At 35.2% G+C, this 21,666-nt stretch overlaps 1 protein-coding gene across 8 annotated transcripts in view; it reads right to left on the minus strand.

Moving 5' to 3' along the window:
• ERC2 (ELKS/RAB6-interacting/CAST family member 2) overlaps positions 1–21,666 on the minus strand; it is a 418,320-nt gene that overhangs the window by 90,589 nt on the left and 306,065 nt on the right. For all 8 annotated transcript variants that reach the window (XR_011697331.1, XR_011697333.1, XR_011697332.1 and 5 more), the window contains one exon: positions 20,644–20,709. Coding sequence is in view for 1 of the 8 variants with exons in the window: in XM_071550773.1 (XP_071406874.1) it covers positions 20,683–20,709 (27 nt within the window). In the remaining 7 variants the exon portion in view is untranslated. The remainder of the gene's footprint in view (positions 1–20,643; positions 20,710–21,666) is intronic.

Genomic DNA, 21,666 nt, shown 5'->3' on the forward strand with positions numbered 1-21,666 from the left:
ATCACTCACTCCTCCATACTGTGCACTTTGTTAAATCATCAAAATCCCTGATTTGTGTTTCAAAGTAAGCACCATACTGCTTAAAAATTATGCTAAAAGATGAATGTCATAGATTGTTCTACTAACATGAACACATGCCTTTTTGATTTCATGGACTTTTATTTTCATAGTTTAAGGCAAAGCCACTTTTTGACCAGGGAAAAAGCAAATAAAGGGGAAGAAAATGAATGTGATATCAATGCTACTATTTTTTTTTTTTTAGAAAAGCACCACTATTATTTACAGCTTGGAAAATAAAAATCAGAGACCAGCTGAGGTGTCAGTCTTTTAATTCCCAGTAGGGCAAAATGATTATCAGGTGTCAATCCAAATATGCAGTGGATGGGCTGGATTCAGAAATCAGGAGGAAATTTTGCAAACTCTTTTCAAAAATTCAGATAAATTAATTTATCCTCGTGAAGTGAAGTCCCACCAGAAAATGCTGCCCAGATACAAATTCAATAAGGACATGGAAATTGACCTTTCCCTGACTTACATCACCCCTAGGAACAAAGCAGGGCCACGGACCTAAACTGGGTGGCAGAGTCAGAGGTACGCACACAACAGTTCAAAATGGAATTTCAACCTTAACTTCTAACACCGGCTCATCTTTAGAAATAGCAAACAAGGCAGCCATTTCTTAAAACAGGATGCGAGTGCTAACTATTAGTAATAATGGGAATTGTTGTTTAGACTAAACTATGCAAACAAAATAAAGGTTTTTTTTTTTAGCTACTGGGATACAAATACAATGTAATTAAAAACACTGAGACCTGCTTTCATACTTTACAATGGATCTAGGGTACTCAACCTAGCAATCTCCTTTCAACAATTTCCATTATTCCTATTATTTAATTAAATTTCATATTTGAAAGAGAATTATTTATTATTGAAGAAGATTCAAGCTAGGGGAAATTTTATTTTTGTTTAAGAAAATAAAAAAGGGACACTTGCTCCATCTTAGCCCCCCACCTCATAACTAACTAAATAAATAGAATTTTTATTTTTATGGCAAGTTGCCAATGCTTAAATTGGCCTCCTTGAGAGGCTGATAGAACTGTTTTAGTCACTACCACTTTGTTTGAAAAACTGAATGAAAACCAGGGAGGCTAAAAATGTCTTGGTTTACATTCACTAATATGTAAGAGAAAAGAAAGAGTGATAATGGATATAGTGAGTGTAGCTATGCCAAAATACTTTAGAGTGTCTCCTCAAAAACAATGTAGAAGGGGGGAAAAAAAGTGTCTGAAAATTCTCTTTGCAAATAGGGATGTTCTAATTGCTTTTCATTAGGCTAATTGGTTGGAACTGACATTGGACATTTTAGAAACAAACAACAGTCTTATTAAAATTTTCAAGGATTTAAAATTATAAATTGGGCGGCTACTCACAGAGCAAACAGACAAGTCCCTTTATGGAGTCACAATGGGTATGTTCTCAAAACCAAGTGCTCCAATACATTAACACAGAAACTCTTAATTTCAAATGTTAGTAGAAATGAGCATCTTTCAGAGAAAAAAAGTTCTCCTATTACTATTATTAGAAATAACAAAATTACAATTATCACTTCTATTATCATGAATCATCATATTCACCTTGTGCAAAACACCACCACAGGTCTCTTCACCAGGGCACAGGCAGAGACAGGGGGAAACAGGAAAGGAGAGTTTCTATTTATTAATATTTTCTGGAATGTGAACTTTCCATTAGTTTTCTGAGCAGTACTTTTTCCTATTCAGTGCTTTACCAGTACCTTCACATTTTTTAAAAATTCTCCTCATTAGTATTTCTTTTATAAAATTTCAATAGCTATCAAGAACAGTCTTCTTATCATAGTAGGAGTGAATAAGTTTTAATTATATTAACTCCTATTGGCATTTTTGAAAGTCCTTATAAATTCATTATGCAATATGTATTTGGATGAAAGCCCCCAAGGAACTCTGTAATTGAAATCCTGTTGCTTAAATAATTCCTGATGCATAAAATGAGCATGTTTTTAAGATTTTCCATTCAGTTTTTTATCCAGTGTATAAAGTTTGCATAAATATTATGCTATAGGAGGAGCCTCCTGTAAGATATGGTTGGATTTGGGTTGTTATCACCTTGAGAAATATGCCTTGTTCAAAGTTTTAGCCCTAAGAATAATTTATCTCAGACTACAGATAACGTATGAGTTCGTGATTTTGAGACCTAAAAATACACTTGGGGTCATGGTCAGAGGTATCTCCTTGCACAGCAACAGTTATTTTTTGTAACAATAAAGAAATCAGGTGGTTCACAAAATTCAAAACCAGCTTCTGCGAATGTCAAAAAATGCTTATTTGAGTGTTTTGTAAATTTAAAATACCAAAATAATATATTTCTTATTTTAATTGCAATAGAAAGATTAGACGGAGAGAAACTAAACTCTACTGAATATGTTTGACATTTGTTAAACTTTAACTGCAACTCAATATGATGTTTTGTTATTACGAAAATATTTTGACATTTGTTGAATTAAAACAAACACAATTTTAAATGTAGTAAAACCCATTCTAGAGATGAACTGAAAATTTTAGTTCAATCTCATGGCAAGAAAATTTAGCAACAGTATTTTTTAAAGTCGCTAAAAAGCTGGGACATTAGTTGCTCATCTGATGTATTGTTTGGAAATATGCCTTACCAGACCCATTTATTCTTAATGCAATTAATATGACAACCAGTGGATTTAAGCAGACACTAGAACCAGTAGTCTGTTTTTAAAAGAATGCCATTCATCATTGTACATAACGAAAAATGAAATGAGATCAGAAGAAACCAGATCTGAGCATTTCTTTAGCCCTACTTAAATTCTAAAAATCTTCAGTATCTGCCAAAGCACTTGGGGTCATATCACCAAGAGATTATTTGCCCACTATACTTCAAAGCACTTAAAATTAAAAGAGAGAAAGTTTCCTGTAAATTTTCATGTTCCTTATCTTCACTAGTATTTTGCATCAGCAAGGACTACCTTTCATTGTGCAGAACACAGAAGCAAAGTTGCTATAAGTAATTGTTAATTACAAGTATCACAAAGGACAAAATGGTCCCTGAGAGGCCTCCTTGGCAGCAACTGTGAAAGCTGAACCAAGGTATTTGAGAATAAATCTGCTGCTCAATGCGGTTTTACAAGTCCAGCTTTGGAAATGAAGATAAAAGAAACTATTGCTGGCCAACCACAAATCACTTCAGATTGGGGAGTGAAAAAAAAAAAAAGGAAAAAAAAAAGACTGATAAATCATCAAAAATGCAAATCAAAAGCATAAGGAATGACAAGAAAAAAGTCCTACTGAACTACTACCAGGGGTCAGATGACGTCCTCCTATTCTGTGGCTTTTATTTTACAATGCCAAGAGTGCATACTGTCCCAGATGCAGGGCTACATGAAGAAAAATCTCTTTAGATTTAACTTGTAAGATTTCAATTTAAATCAAGTCCAAAGCTCAATTTCAGCATCCCTAATTACAAGCCACATTACAAAGACAAGCAAATTGGGAGGTAAAGCTGCTTTGGCAGTGATGCTTATCTGCCTTCAACACATCTTTCTTCATGTTTCAATCAAAGACCAGCTGCTGTCATCCCACTGAGAAAACAGTGATAGCAGAACACATAGCAAGCCTTAAAACCTGCTAACACAGGAGCCTTATTGTGGAAATAACTCATCTCCCCTTAAACTTCACATACAGGGAGGCTTGTGATTGAGGTGAAAGGATGGATTTAGCAGTAGCATTTTTTCAGTCTTGTATTCCCTTTTCCAGGACAGCTGTGAGCCAAAACCAGGCCTTGTTCTACAGCTGATGCACCTTCATCTACTCCAGACAACCACAGGGATGGTCTATCAGCAGCCAGACTGTCATAATGGTCACAAACTACTCTATACGTCATTGTCCCATGAAAAACTGCTATGACAAAGTGTGGTGTGTCTTGATGTTGACAACAATATATAAAAAAATTATTTTAAAAATAAGCTAACCAATTTTTCCAATCTTTAAACTAATATTTGTTGTGGAGTGTTTCTTTGCTTTGATTGGCAATAATTTTGTGGGCTTGGGGTTTTTTTTAATAAATGTAAATTATTTTTCTTGTTCAGTGAATTATTTGGAGAAATATGTTCCTTTAGACAAAAGTCTTAAAACATAGTGATTTACATAGAAATAATGTTCTAAATCAAAGGCAGCAGTGAAAAGGAATCACCACACTGGTGAGACAGTGCATTGAGACATCATGTCCATGAGAGGAAGGTGAGACAGAATTCCTTGGACTTGCTTGCTTAAACAGGGACCTTCTGGAGCTTTTTATTTAGTGCACATGAGAAAAGAGCAAAATTTTCATAAACATAACATTTCAATTGATCTAATTTTATTCAGTTTTTATATGAATGACATCTGTGTACTTCTGAAAACATGGTCACACATTTTCTTTAATACATGTAAAATATTAAAGTCCACAAAAGTTATATAAATTTTAGAACTAAGCAATGAACTAATTTTAGGAGGATGAGAACCATCCGCCTCTAACAAGATAGGGAAAGTGAAAAGTGAAAATCCTTTTAGGATTTCACATCATTCCTATTGCTTCCAGGAAATAGCTGCTAATACATAAAATCTCTAAAGATTTGAACAACAAACCACAAGGACCAACATATTGACCTTCAACCTAAAATAACTTTTACTGTATATTGACCTTACTCATACAGTTGTTTCTTTGCCTTGATAAATAAAACAGAATATTAAGCATGCTGCATACTGTACCTTTGTTAACATAAGAAATTCCCATGAAGAAACATGTGTAAGGAATACCTCAGACCTGGATGTGCTCACTTTGCCAGTTGCTAACCACTTTGGTAAGTAAAACTTCCTGCCAATATGAACAACTGGCTCCTTTGGGAAGGAAAGCTGGCATGCTCCACCTCGTCACGTTGGCCCTCATGCCACACAGCGAGTTAAAGGGACATTCACTCGCACTCAACCCAGCACACACATGTTCTGCTCCAGCTCTGCAGGAGCTGTAGCCCAGCACTGCTCCCACCATGGCCTTCAAACCCCTCCCTGCTTTCACTGGCTCACAGAGGATACTACTGGGCAAGCTGGTCTCACAAAATAATAAACACTATTTGACTATGTCTACAAGAAATGCACAAACCATACAGCTAAATATGCAAATTCAATGGGATGGGTAAATGCCAGATGGATTTACATTCATGTGGGTTGAGTTCAGCTATGAGTGATTGGAATGATTGACTCTGAAAGCTTCCAGTCATTTCGTGTAAATAAAGATGAATAAAAAAAATTGGCACAACTGCTCAATCCCTGGAAGGAGAGTCAAGCCAACTGGCCAAAGGAATTTGGATTTGGACTTCCTTGAGAATGTCAGGATAATAAAATAGTCCACTAAAAATATAACTTATTCAATAAGGAAAGAGGCATGACATGTATTCTTTCGATCTCGAATTTTGATATATTTATCTTTTAAAGCATGTCATATTTTCAAGCATTCAAAAGGTAAAATAATTGGAAAATTGTTAATTTAATCAGCATAACATATTTACAATTCAGGCTTACAGTGTGCTTGGAAACATAAAAATAAACAAAAAAAAGGTACCATATATGTCAAGGGAATTAATGAGCTTTCTTTGAAGTTGTTTTAAATAGTAATAGCAAATCAAAGTATGCCCTTATAGAAGTAAGAAGACATGTTATAATTTTATATTTTATATTTTTATACTATTGTTTTAAATAAGCTGTTGACTAGTTGATTAATTACCAATGATGACACTGTAGGCATCTTGATTTTTTTTAGCTCAATGGGCAAACTGTAATTTATTGAGTGCTAGATAGCCTACCAGATTCCTACCTGGAAACTCAATAAACAGCACTGTCCTAACCACAAAACCAAAATAGCTGAGTTTATACTTTTAAGACTTCTGCATAACAAGCTGCCTTTTTACTAAGTGGCAAACCCTTGGGAAAACACTACAGACCTGATCTGGAATCTGGTAGAGCTAATTTCTGCCTGAACATAAAGACAGCTTAAATCTGGTGAATCAAACCCTCTCACATTCTTTAGCATTGGGAGTTCTTTGATGGTATATGGGTATTTTGGTCATGTTCTTTACCATGATACACCTCGTACACCACAGTAATGTAAATAGTGTACAATTCTAAGAAAATTGGAAGAAAAGAGAAATTTACCACATTTCAAATGACAAAAATCCAGCTATGAAAAGGGTATATTATTTCTTGGTACCTGTAAGCATGTGATCCACTCATCTGTTGTCAATGATACTTTGTAAAACAAGAAGATAATAAATGTAATGCACTGACTCAGTTATTTAGGGATATAAAAATTTTCAAATACAGGTGCAAAAATATGTGCACAGACGCACTAACGCTTGACTTACATTTGATTCATTTTTTCAGTCTGTGTGTTTGTGCTGGGCTTTAAGTTCAGAGAAGGGCACGTAAAGGGATTTGGACATGTAAGCCCTTCCAGCATCATGTTGAGATTTTTTTATGACATCTTAATTTTGTTTTAAAATGGAATTCTTTCTGCTAAATCTGTAAAGCCTTTGATTATTGACACTAAAGCACAGAGGTGTTCACATCATAAAGCTATTTAAACTATGCACACACCCTACAGATTAATAAATGCCAAATTCTTCCATTGTTTCCAAATTTTTGTCCTGTTTTGGATATCATACAAGCTGCCCTATACAATATAACATTGTCTCTGCCAGAAATTGCTAAAGTGAGAACAAGTGTTCAAGCCTGACTTCAGCAGTTGCCTTGGAAATTGGCAATAAGGATCTAAAATTCTTTCTCTGCCACACACCCAAGATTTTGAGTCCTTCCTGATTTCACAGGAGTAAATTCAAACTGTGCACTCTGTATTAACAGATTCTTTTTAAAATCCTTCTTCATATCCTGCAAGAAAATAGACAAACAGAAATTATAAAGCAGCTGTTTGTTTGGAGGGAGAAGATGGATTACCATGAATAACCTACATTTGGAATGGACATTAAAGCCTGCCAGTTACCAGCCCTTAACTGTCTGTACCAAAGATGCCTGGCAGCCAAGCCCCTGGCACTTTGGCATGGACAGCACAGTATTGAGGATGATCCATCCACGCTGAGGCAAAAAGGTAACTGACTTCATCTTCCATGGAACTTTCTACACCTTTCCTAATTCCTCCTTAGCTCCTGGAAATGATTTAGAATTTGTGAAATTCTAGGGAAAGTTTTCAAACTCTTTATTTGACCTCACACCAACTGAAAAACAGAAGACAGGGTATTCTTAATCTTTTTAACTTAAAAAACCCTTAAACGATAAAAGTGTAAAATTCTTTAAAAGTGCTGGCCCTGCATAATTTTCTACTTCAAATATTTAGACTGCCTCCTTAATCAGAGAGATTTAAGAAATACTAAGTCTTGTAGAATATAAAAATAGCTCTTTCCCCAATTCACAATGAAATTCAGAATTGAAATGTAATACAATATATATGATTCTATGCGTAATATGAACTGAATACTTGTTTTTATCTCTGAACAGCAGATCAGGGAATCTCTATCATTATATATTTTATTATATCTTCTTTTTCTCTCTGCATATATATTGCTAAATCCATCCTAGATGTCTGAATTCTCCATCCATTAATGTATAATTCTTAAAACCAAATTCAAAACCTAAATGCAACCTGCTTATCTATCTTGTTTAATCTGACAAAAGGAAAAGTCAGATAAAATATTTTTCCAGTGTAGTTTCAATTAGGCTTGGAGAACAAAAGAACAGTTTTTTAGGTTTTCCTGAGGGAGTAGGGCTTTTGCAAGAAATTGCAAAAAGCCACAAAGAAAGAAAAGTTTTCTCACTGCTCATGTGCTATTGCTAGTTCACAAAAGCAAATAATATCATCTGAAACAAATAATACCAGTTACAATACTATTGATTTAATAGTTTATTATGGGGTTTATTTCCCTAAGAATTTACCTGTTCTTCAGCTACTTTTTTTCTATACTCTGTTCTGTGTATGATTGAAGATAATTCACCTCACTGTGCCAACTATTACTATTTCCTGCTACTTAAATCATTTCAGATATGCTTTCTGGTAGGAATGTAATAAATATATACATTGTCTAACTCTTTGGGAAAATTCTATCAGAAATTTTTCAGTGGGCTGGCAAGATCATGTCTATGCTACACCTCCAGCCATACTACGCAGTTTATTTTGTGTTAAAACTGCTGCATTGTGACTCATCAAGAGTAACAAATAGTTTATACATGTTAGTTGTCACCTTTAGCAATGAGTAAAACAATTGTTTTCTATTCTGGAAGACAATTTCTAAAGGGGCTTTTCACACTCATAGTCTAAAGTAAACATCATTAAAAAGAAAAAAGAGCTGTTTTAGTACTACACATACAAAACAAAAGTAGAAAATTTGCTTTTCCTTTGCTTTCTAGACATCACCTACCTGTACTTTCTTGCTTTGAGCTTTCAGCTGTGTGCTGCTCATTTTACGTGCTGCAGAAGTAAATTACAGTTCATGGTAGTTTGACTATCTGGGAAGACTACTCAAATTAATTAAAATATACTGTTAGAAAAGTCAGATTATGAAAGCAAGTAAAGAGAAGCAAAAGGTAGCTTATCTATTTTAGACATATTTCCTCTAATTAATAACTAGATACCTGAGGATTTCAATAGTTGAAAATTAGTTGGATCTGGGGTAGGAATGCAGATTATGAACTATAGCAAAGAGATATTAAATAAATTAAATAAAGATCAAGGTGTAGAGATATGAGAAAAGGGAAATAAGAGAAAACAGAAACAAAGGGAACCTCAAAAAGTGATGGAGAAAATCAACCAAGGAATAGCTAGAAGAGTGAAAAGCAATTATGACTATTTTTATATTTCTCAGTCTTTTGTCATTCTGCCCATATCCTGATTGTATCCCTAAAGTTAACTCTTAGCATACAATTTACCTACCACTTTCATTGGACATAACCCAAATAAACAGTTTTGCCATTCACCTCTTCACTCCAGTTGAAAGTTGAATTTCAGTCCTGCCAAACCACTGCACCCCACCTTGGTGCTCAAACTAGCCAGGTTCTTCAGCACCTCCCTGACTCCCACTGCCTGAAAACCCACACAGGACACAGGCCTGTCCCTCTCTCAACCACACACAACAATCACAGGTTTGAAGAAGTCTCTTATTCATAATCTGCAGCCCCAGGAGGCCAGTTCCCAGCTGCATAACCAGTCTCTTCCTTCTCACTCCCATCTCACCAATCCAAATCTTCCCTTCTCATGACAGAGGGCAGGAATGAAAAAGTCAAAGACAGAACATTATATAGACAATATTGCTAAATTTTGACACAAATACAACTGTATACAGTTATCTTGTGGATTTTCAGTTCCTTTTTAAGAATAGCAAAACAAATTATTATTCTACAAGGTAGAAAAGAAATTTTCTGCCACCTCATCTTGCTCCATTTCAGTTACTGGGGATAGCTTTGTCCCATAGCAATAATCGTGATTCAAAAATCACTGTCTTATAAAAGCTGCAGGGTTGTCACAGACATAGAAACATTTAGTCATTTGACAGAATCCACACAATTCTTCAGGATGTTAATTACCACTAAATTTTAAAAGAAGTAACATCATCTACTACCAGAATCTACATCTTACTATGTTACTTATACAAGGGTCGGTATGAGTAAATTAGAAAAAAAAAACAAATGAAAAAAAAAGAAAAAACCCCAAACAAACAAAACCCCACAAACAAGAAAACAAAACAAAAAAATTCAACTGGGGACAAAATTTTAAAAATTTAAAATATAGATCTAATATATTGTAATATAAATTTGTACACATCCCAAATAAAAAAGCACTGGTTGCAACAAGAAACTTGGAAACAAAACCAGCCTTTTCCATGATCCCACTTCCTGTAAGTGGTTTAAAATTATTTTTTTTCTGTTTTAATCCAGTATTTCAGAGCAGCATCTGGGTAAAATATGCTTTAATAGCCAAGTGATTTATTTGTTGCTTGCAACAATACTTGGCAATAAGAATAAACATGAAATGACCTCAGACAAAACTTGCAAAGACACTGAGAGAGGCAAGTCCCTGTGAAAGGCGATCAGTGTGCTGAGCCAGCGGCAGGCAGCGACTTGCACTTTGAGTGACAGGGCTAAGTTCCACCAGCAGCTTGCAGGAAACATTTCCATTTGAAAAATCCCTACTTTGACCTCCTTTTCCCCAGTTTGCTGCTGGCAGGTAAGAGTACATGACAAATGAAGCTAATTTACGTGGGCTGGGTGCCAGGTTGCCTGTTAAGAAGGAGCACCTGATGGAAGCTGAGGTGAGAGGTCAGTGCCACTGAGCCCCGGCAGGTGCAGCGATCCCCGCGGGCTCCGCAAAGGAAACGCAAACCAGCCTTGCCCGAGGCCGCTCGGGTCGGTGCCTTCTGCTCCAGCCCCAAGGGATGGCAGGATGGCAGCCAGCGCTGCTCATCAGCCACTCGGCGCTGCTTTGTCAATTGCACCATGACAAGGCTTGGAGCAGAAAGTGACTAAACATAGAGTTGGTACCCAAAATCATAAAGCAACATAAAACTCGGCACTGGAGAAGAAAGGCATTTGCTATTAAAAAAGCCTCCAAATATACAGAATAAACTGTTCCGCATCTCAGCACCTGTTTTTAACTTGGTACTAAGCTTTTATCTGTAATCATTTAAAAACAACGCTGTTAGAACTACCTGATCATTAATCTCTGAAACCTTTGACAAGAGAATATTATGTTCTTGCAAACACTGCAGTCTCTATCCAACTTTTGTGGGAAGACTATAGAAAAACAATATGTAAATAACATTTTAAATCAATCTTATTTCACTTTATTAAATGACATTAATTTGTCAAACACCTCTCCTGCAGATTTGGAGGTTTTATATTCCAATTACTGCTTCGTGATCTAAGGAAAAATGATTGGCTGACAAGCAATATTTTTCTTATACAGAAGCTTGCTAAAATTGCATTACAATACCAATAGGAAAGCACAAAATTTAGAGCAATGGCAGTGCACTCTTGCAACAAAGACAATACCCAGTATAGCTTTTATAGATTTGGGAGCTTTATTTTCTAGGATACCACATCCACACTTTATTTCTAGTATGTTTGTATATCTTTTGATTAAGATTTATTTATTCCATGTTGTGTCTAGAATCTGGCAATGCATCTTTGCCTGTTTCAAAAATTCAAACATGATATTAAAAGAATGTTCTTGGGTAATAGGATAAATACTTTAATTATTGTGTACAGGATCCTACCAGAAACCATCTGTGGTTATATGTATGCCTACATTTGATTTGACATAATAAAATTATTGAAAAAAATAGTTTGTTTAATAATTGGCTCACTGCTTTCCATTTTCTGACATACGCTGTTCTAAATGGTGATATGCAGAAGATTCTGCCTGGTGAGAGAGATGGTTTGATTATCTTTCTCACAAAATATTCACATAAAAAATATTCGTCCTACAATTTATTCTTAATAAATTTTTTAAGATTATGTTCCATTAGGCAATTCAAGTGAAGCCACTCATTAAAAAGACACTCACTAATGAGATTTTTCTATCATACTAGGAGTGAAATACAGCAAAGGTGTCTTACATTTAGATTTTGGTCTCTGTATTCTGGTTTGTACTGGAAAGCAAGTGAAAAATCATGAAAATACAACAGCATAGCTGACATTCTCTCAAAAATTTCTGGTGTGAAATTTTGTCCTCAAAAACATCAATGAGCCAATGACAGAGGTTACCAACATTAGTGTGTCACTGCACCATAAAATCTTCAGGACACTGGAAGGTTCGTGTACTGTGTTCTTCCTCTTCAATAAACATGTATTTGACATGTAATAGATAAAATATGATGAAACCATCAGAAAATAAAGATTTCTAAACCCAGTATTATTGTTACAGAGAAAAACTGAAACGCCCACCGTCATTACTTTTAAAGTAAAACTAGTCTGTGGCCTGCAGACCTTGCAGCTGGCCCAGTCTGTTCCTGAGCAGCTCTTATATAGAAAACCATGGACCACCACGCCCTGCAGGACTGATTCACCACAGCCCAAAGTCATAGTGCAGTTGACTATTAATGAATTTCTCCAAACACAGAAATCATACACAAGCAAAAAATATGTAACCATTTACATGTAGAAAGGGCTTTCTTATTTTTTTTCTGAAAATAAAAAGCAGTTTCATAGGGTGCTTAGCAATTCTTCCTTTAGAGAAGTTCTTATTCTGACACTTTAGTAGCACTTGTGTGCAACAGATCACGTAACATCATGAACTTGAAAGCACAAAGGCAGCATTTGAAATATTTCTAACATCAGTACAGCAACTGAAGTTTGCTTTATGGGTGCTAAGCAGATAGTCAGCTTTGTCCCATCCACCCACTGAGGGGAAAATGTACTTATGTGTTAATCACCTGCTGGGTGGTGGTGGGGAATCTATCCTTTGATCAAAGGGAGACATACTGGTTTTACTTTACATCCTGTCTCTCTCACTCTCAACTGGCCCATAGCTGGAGGGATTCATTTCAGGATTTTTCTTTATTCCAAGTATTCTGTTACTTGCTGCATACCACCACCCAAGACACAAGGGCTAAAACCAAACACTCTTTGTGGTACACCCGTATGACAGACTTCAAAATGGAAACAATATTTAAGTTAAACCTGTAAGATCAAGTTTGCTGAAACCCTGCAACTCATGCAGCTTTTGAACACTTCAACATCAGATCAAAGTTTGACAGACAGACTCAAGGAGAGAATCAGTACATTTAAACCTATCAATCCTCAAGGAAAAACAGAGTGCATTGGTAAAAGTACAGTTGACAGTATTCATTTTGTCCTGGTGCTAACAGCAGTCAAATAGCTCATGTTTTTTCTATGTAAAGTATCTTTTTTGTGTAACTAAGGCAAGGTTTTCTCACTCAACTTGTCTTAAAATACAGTCTTAGAAGCTACACTGCTGTCAAGAGAAAAAGGAAGGGTATTTTTCTTCTGATTCTAATATCAAAGGATCATTTCCAAATAAAACTTTTCAAACTTCTTTCAAGCACTAAGACTGTAACTGTGGAGGATTCACACACAACTTTAGTAGTTTTCATAGTGAGACCACTCTTTCCTACAAAAGCAAAAGAAAAGTTATTCTAAGCCACTGCAATTTTTGAATGATTTAGAGGACAATTAGAGGACTTAAGTAAAAGAGATGTAATAGAAAAGAAATAATTAGTACTCTTGAGAATGAACCCTTTTCTCTCCTGCAATGAGTTGCAGGCTTTTTTTTGGTTGGCAGGTTCAATTCTAAGACTAATACCACTAGCACATACTTTTGAGCATTATTCATTTTCCTTAAAATAAATGGCAATGAATGTTCTAAATATTTTCCCATCTATTAATTACATACTGGAAATAGATCACAAGCCTCAAGGTAAATTGATTTTAAATACTGCAATTGTAAAATAATTCAATTATAAAACTGTTAACAATAAACAGTTTCTTATTAAAATTTCTGCCACTGAATTAGAAATTAAGCAAAATTTACAAATTAAGCAAAATTTACAAATTAAGCAAAAGTACTCTTAGAAGATTAATTGTGTAATAGATGGAATAAAATCTGAATGTGGTTTGGTAGAAAAATCTGGTGAAAAAAACAGCTAACAAATTTTAAGCCGTTTTATAAGTTTTTAAAAGAATGACCTACAATTCATAAATATTTTACAAATGAGTGCTGCAGAATCTATGGAAATATCTTGATAATTTTGTCAGCCTCAGAGTATGAGTGTAGGTAAGTTAAATAGAGTGGATAAGGAGTTATGTATTTATTAAATCTAACCACAGATTTAAATCACAGCTGTAGCATAGAGTTAGGCAACAGGAGACATTGGGAAGCCTTCAGATTTATCACCTAATGCATTTCCAGGTCCTAGAACCACGTGTGATAAAATGAATATAACTGGCTCAGAAAAAGCCTGTTGCAAGATCTATCAAAAAATTCCAACAAAAAACACAGAAGAACTGGTTTTCCTAAAATTCAATACAGATTAACTACACAAAATGACAACTCCATGGAAAACATAATTTATCATGGATCTCCACGCTTGCATCTGGTAGAAATAAGTCTATCTGCAAAATGGACAAAGAAGTTCTGATTCTGATTAGTTCAACAAGAAAACTACACTGGATAAATTAAAATTATTTCAATAACCTGATTACCTAAATTGGTGCTAGAGCCTTTGAAGATAAGGCTGTTTCAGTAGGGGTCTTTTTGTTTTTAACTTATGGATATAATTCTCTTCCAGACTAAGCTTTTCCACTTGAAGATGTTAATGACACTATGTGCTCTTCCTTCACCAGCCATCAGCTGGATGTTCCCACTAATCCTTGTGCTCTCCTACTCATAGGACATAATGACAAACAGACCCCCTGGTGAATGGGGACTCATGACTATTTATGCCAGCCTGGCTCAGTTTGGTTGCAGTTGATAAGGGATTGATTTCTTCTGTTGATAGATCTGGGAGGGTAACAATCCCTGGCAGAAAAATAGTAGTAAGTAGATAATGGTGGGTAGTAATAACGTCATCGACTGGCACAGCTGTTTGCAGAGCTCTGCCCAAGGCTGGGGACTGATATTCTCATCTACATTCAGGCATGCTGTTGAAGGATTCCAGCTGCTTATTCCTCTCCCTTACAAAACTATTACCTCTTTCAATCTTCCAGCAACACTGTTCAAGTGAGTAGTTTGCTCATTTTAGTAAAGAAGATCTGGTTTAAAATAAAACTGGTAGATAAACTTTTTAGCTGGTTTGGCTCACTTAGGTAGAACTCAGAGCCAGACTGAAGAGGAGCAGATGATCTGGCCAGCCAGATGTTCCAAAAGGCTCCAGGAGGAAACCAGTGAAACCATGACTGCTCCTTTGGAACACAGACCTGTGAACATTTTCACCATCTAATTGTCTATAAAGCAAAGATCAAAACTGAAGCAAAATGAAGCAGCAAGGCTTGAGCATTTGGGATATGAGGGAATCCTCCATCACAACAGCTGAAGTTGCTCTTTTCTGGTTGTCTCTTGAAATGAGCAATTAACACAATAGATTGTTTTAAACAAATGAGAATATTGATACCAAAATGGATGACTAATTAGAGTGGGACATATAATGAAATGAGGGATATTAACAGGTATTTCTTAAATATTTCCAATCCACTACCACTAATATTTGCTACAAGAGCACAGGTATACAAATGGCTTAATATTGTCAAAACGATGTTCCCAAGGTGCTGGGTACTGACCTTAATTAAATCACACAGATAAATATTTTTCTTAGATTTCTGTATTTCATTCTCTCTTACAGACTTGTTTATAAATACCAGCAGTATACACTTGCTGAAACAGTCAAATACTTTTATTTGTTTCTCTGCATCTACACCTCACTGAGCTCAGTCTGAGCTCTGGTCACCACACCTAGAGGAAGTGTTTCCATTTTATTGCATGTGTGTGATCTGAAAACCTGCAACAGAAACCACGGCCAGAACAGCATAAAGCACAAAACACAGGGTTGTGACTCAAACTGGCTCCAGGCCTTGTGGTGGGTAGGACTGGATATCTAGGACAGCAATCATCACCTAGCAGAGCTTTTCCTTGAGGAGATCAAGTGACAAATGCAATGACAACTGGTATTTCATTGATTTTAAGCAGGTCAGCACAGGGAGATTTTCTAATCTATTTTCTTGGGATTTTTTTTAAAGTCACATTATAGCATTGTAACTAAGGGAATATTAAAAATAGATACTGGATAATTTTAATTAGGTATATATTTACTCTAATGAACATTTTTCTCTTGTATTTTTTCATAAACTTCTCAGAGCAATTTATATAAATTTAAATTTTTCAAAACTGCTTTTTTCCAGATTTTAGTATTCAATTGTAAAAATCTTACATTCAAAAGTTTAGGTCATATGACCTTTGGTTAGTCAGGTGGTACTTCTGCTTCCAAACCAACCAAGACCTTCACAGCAGAGTGCTGTGCAGGCAGTCACATATTCACACATTCTTATTTTCACAACCAACTCTTTGAACCTGTCAAATAAAATAACAGCAATTTCAGATATTCACAGGAGTATCTGTAGAAGTGCAATCCAACACAATGCAATTCATCATGAAATTCATATTTTCAGAGCAGATTTTCACTACTACATTTTTGACGACATCAGCTTAGCTGTGATATCAGTGATTAACTACTCCTGTTTAGAGCAACTATATCATTTCAAAACTAAGATTATCTGTAAAAACACATACTGCCTTTTCTCACTTGTTACAGGGTTAAAAATTGCTCTGGTATGTTATTTATTTTTACTGTGGAAGATTATAAAAGAACATGACTGATGACTATAGGCCCTGTGATTGTTGTCTTCAGATATTACATCAAAAGCTTTCAAGTTCAGTTCATCAGCCACACTTGTAGATTTTTTTTTTTGCACACCTCCTGCACCTACAGTGAAGAACCTGAGGCCAAAGTTCAGGCAGAATGGCCTGACTCACACAGCTAAAATACAAGTGACAGACAAAAAAACTACTGCATTTATATAATACAGTTCTACAGCTTAGACATGAGGGTGATTTGGTGTCTCTTAAATACCATGAGATAAATGCCTGTCAGGGTAAAGCAGAAGATACCTAGTCTACATGTCTATATGCACAGATGTTTTTCTACTATGAATATGAACAATTTAAAGAAAGAAACAGCTCTGAGTGAAAACTGAACAGGGCTGACATAAAGAACAGGACTTTCGCTGACTTCAGTGGGCCCAGGTTTGCAACTTCTGGCCTTAACTCTCATGTAATTTGGCCATAGCAGTGCTGTAACAAAGACCCAGAGACCTTTTTGCTTTTTCAAGGGAACAATGCTGATCGTCTTTACTGAGCTTCCATTTCACAGGAAACACAGAAAGAGTTTTACATTTTTCAAGTGATTCACATATTTCCAGTGTATAAATAAAAATAAGACCAAATCCATACAGCTAAACAAATTCCTACTTTTAATGAAAACTCTCTGTCTTCTGCAGTAGACAAGGAATACTTTAAAATACTAGTGTTAGTAATGACATCTTTAAGAAGAAAAGAAAGGTAACTTTTTAATGAATATAAAATTTCCCAATAAAAATAAAATATGAATAAAAGTGTTTTAACAGGAATGAAGACTAGTCACTAATCTGTCCATGGTCAGCAAAACAAACATTCCTTGGGAAATTCTTCCTTTTGTTTAGTAAAAACTAAGTTGCAGTAAAACAACAACATGCCTAAAAAATTCACAAATCCAAAATGTCCTTGGGCTCCAGTCAATGTAGCAACACCCATCTAACTAATTAAGCATAGAGCTGGTATTCATGCCCTCCATGAGAAAATTCAAATGAACACTGCAAACACTCATGCTCCTAATTTTTCCATTGCTTTGCATGCTACTGAGGTTCATTTCAAAGTCAGCGTGCTTTTTCCAAAACAAGAGAAACAGAATATCCAAACATTAAGAAAATAAATAAATTATTTACAAAAATCATGACTTGAAATAATGAAAACAAAAAGCAGAACAATAGCTAATAGTTAATGTCCTTAAACATATCCTTATATAGCAACATGGCCAAATTTTGTGTGCTTTATACTGCTCTTAGTAAGTACATCTTGTAAGAGAACTGTCTCCACTTCTCAACAAAGACAAGGCCATGCACCACATTTATTTTAAAACAGTCCCCTCCTCCCTGAAGCATTTTAAACACATCCAGGAGTTAGAAATGAGCAGTGAATATTGCCTGGACAATATTCTTTTGCTCATGCTGTAGAATTTTCTGCTTTGAAGGAGTTCTTTACTGAATGACACTGATGCCTCCTGAAGAATTCCTCCACAGTATCTACCAAGGCAAAATTTTAAAATTAGAGACTTTACGTTCTGCTCCTAAATCCAAATTTAGCAAACTAGCCTTCTCATTGTGTTTTCCAAAGCACTGGACATCATTTGCTGCCAGGCACAAGCTTCAGTTGTGAAGGTAACACCATTCTAAGGATATAACAGACAAATTGTCCAAACACTCCTAAGCATCTTTTCAAACATCCAGTTTACTTCACACCTCCCAAAGAAGGAAGGCTACAGTACTGTACAAACAAATACTGTCCAAACAGGTTTTGTGTGGATTTCTCTTACAGACGCACACGGCCAGTTTGTGGCAAAGTCCCAACTGGTTTCCCAGTTCTGCTGCACTTCAGTGCGAGGAACTGGAACAGGAAAACAAGTACTTGTGTTCTACCTGCACTTCCAGCTGTGCCACAAAACATATTTTCTGAAACTCACATGGCTTAAGTTACCCGTGACAGATTGCTATAAAGGCTTTATTCTTAAAACTTTTCTTAAAGCTTAGAAGCTTTCCTAAATAAGATAGACATATGCTCAATTTAATTTTTTTAAGTTCGTGTTTTATAAATAGTTGACTGAGATTTGATTTCCCTCAGAATGGTAAAATGTCTAACCCTATGAATTATAGGCTGTTATAAATGACCTTCTATTGTGAAGAGTGAAATCATCTCCTTCCTGCAAGGAGATAAAATCTCTGTCTCATTCCCATTCCATTTATCTGATCTCCAGATCTATTCCAACAGGATGTTGGAAGTTCACTGATTTGACCACTCATCCCACTTTGCTACTACTACACAAAGGTTTGACCCATCCTGAGTTCAGTCTGCAGGACTGGCTGTGCCCGCTACCTCTTAAACTGCCTTTGCAGAGATCCTCCCCATGAAGGGAAACAGCAAACAAGTTATTTGTCAAGGGTCTGATATATAATGACACCAGATAAACTATGTTGGCATTTGAACAAAAGCATGAGAGACAAATGTCTGTTTGTTAAATGGAAATAAATAAGTGCCTAGAAAATAAACAAGACCTGCTCTCCACATCCAAAACAGAAGAATGACGCTGACAAATGGTTGAAAATCACTTTACTTTTAAGTAAAGTGTTGAACTGCTATTAAAATATCATGCAGCTGCAGTTAACAGAACTTGCTGATTACTTAAAACACAAGACTAAGAAAGCCTACAAACATTTTTTACATCTTATGTGAAAAATTCCCAATTCCTTCTTAGGCTGCTTATTTTCACAAAAGAAAGAAACTAGAGAAAATTTCGAATATGAGTCACATTCTTTCCTACTGTTACCACATGCAACATGTGTGTCCACAAACACAGAGGTTACCTACACATACAGCCTGCACAAGCTTGCCATTTAAGAGTGAATCAGAAAGCACAAAATAAAAAGGCTTACAATGATACTCTGATAAACCAAGGTTGCTTTCTTTGAAATGATAATGGTATCACAGTGCCCAATAATTTATTTTAAAATTGTTGAATCTTAAAGTTCTCTCCGATGGAATTTTAAATTTTTACTTTTTTTTTTTTTAAATCAAAATACAAATTATTCATTTTGGATAGCAATAATTCTGCATTTCACAACTATTCTGAAAAGCAAGAATAAAATAACAAAGAATATCTTGGAGATTTTATTCGAATCAAATAGAACAACAGACTTACAACACAGCTTATAACAAAACTGGAAACAAACCAAATCATAAAGTCCTTGACTTTGGGTGACAGAGGTCAAAGCAATATAAAGTATAAAAGCTTTAATAACACAATACTCTTTACTTATGTGAATACATTTTGCTCTTTCAAACATTGTAGTAAATAAAACTCTTCCTGCAGGAAGGAGTGAGCAACATTTTCTAGGAGCAAAGTGCCAAGTCTGATGGTCCCGGCAATGCCGAGACCTCCTGCTTCAGAGACAAGCACCAAACCAGTGGCTGTGCATCAATCAGTGACTGACACACCAGGGTAGTACAGTATTTACTCATAACTGGGAGACGAAATAAGCTGCACTTTGTAGTCTTAAATAGCACAACCAAATTATTGTATGGATGGTATTCCATCATATCGTGTCAGGTAAAGAGCATGTATGGCATAGAGAGATTGTACTTTCCTTATTAAGCATCTGCTGATTAATTTAAAATTTCATTAAAACATTTCAGTTTAAAAAGTAGTCTCATTTTTCCATGCATATTATAAATTGTATTCCAGTACAATTGCAAGCTTAATTTGTGGCAAACCTTCTTAAGTATCATACACATTCTGCAAAAACATTACAGTGTTCTTACAGGGATTGTTGAGATGATACAGCAGATTAATACCAGTTTAAAGAAATTCTTACCTACTGAAAAAAGAAAATTGTTTAGACATATACAAACAGATGCAAATCGACTTCTTTTAAGGTTTTGTACCTACCTACACGTTTAGCCACGATGAGTTATGAAAAACCTAAACCACTACACCATTAAACCATTAGACAGTTTCTCACTTTTCATTGCATATGAGAAAACATCTTCACAAACACATTTGTGGGTTCACAAACACACTTGTCAAGAAACACACAGCTCCAAGAAGTTTAAAATAAACCATAAAAATTAGACTGCAACATGAAAAAGATAGAAAAGAGAGTTGCTCACCCCTCAAAACAAAACTGGAACTTTGGTTTATAGGAACGGCTATGCCCATATACCCTCCTCATCATCCTGTGTGCCAGACATTAGGAGATGCACAGAGAAGGTGTTGGCATTGGAATGAAAAAGGAAAGGTTAGTTACTTTGGTGCATATAAAATACAATTTTCTTGGCTGTTAAAAACAAGAATTTTTTTAAATATAACCTAGTGAAAACAACTGAACAAGCTTGTGTTACATATACAAGAATCTGCATCTATAGCAACCAAAAAACAACAACAGTGACGTAAACATTCTTTCCTCCCAGTTAAAACATTGTGTAGGAAGTAGATTATAGGATTAAAAATGAAAAGATTATCTATTTTTTATTTGCACACTATTCAAAACAACATTGACAGCAAAGATCAAACCTTATAAGTTAGCAAAATAATTACTGTAATCAAATTGTCTTGAGACAAAACTGCTGAATAGCCAAGGTACAATAATTAATAATACATTAATTAATAATTATTGTAATTAATAATAAAATAATTCATAAGTACAAAAATTAATCAATAATTAGCAATGTACACTTTTCCATCATGCTATCAATTAACTCTCTCTTTTAAAAAAGTGCTAAACACTCCATACTGTTGAATACTATTAGACAGTTTTTCTCCTTTTTTCCATTCTTGAACCATCAGGATTATTTAGTTAGAGTTTTAGTGATAAATAACATTAATTACAAATACAAAAGTTCATAAGAATTTCAAGAAATTGTGTTTAAAAGTGATTATTTTATGGTAGATAAGTTGAAAGCAGAAGGTCTTTCTTCACATTTCTTATAAACTTGAAGTTAATAAGAACCAAATAAAAAGCATGAACTAAGTGACAAGAATGAAATGTTCCTTCCCAGATACATTTACTGAAGATTACAATTTTACCCCGATTCTTTATCTGTACACGCAGAGATGTGCATGTGCAGAGCTATCTCTATATGTAGTTCTACTGTGCCAAATGATGTGATACTCAGCTTCTAGAACATACAGGT

This window comes from Pithys albifrons, chromosome 3, assembly GCF_047495875.1.
Source record: "Pithys albifrons albifrons isolate INPA30051 chromosome 3, PitAlb_v1, whole genome shotgun sequence".
NCBI classification, from domain to species: Eukaryota; Metazoa; Chordata; class Aves; order Passeriformes; family Thamnophilidae; genus Pithys; species Pithys albifrons.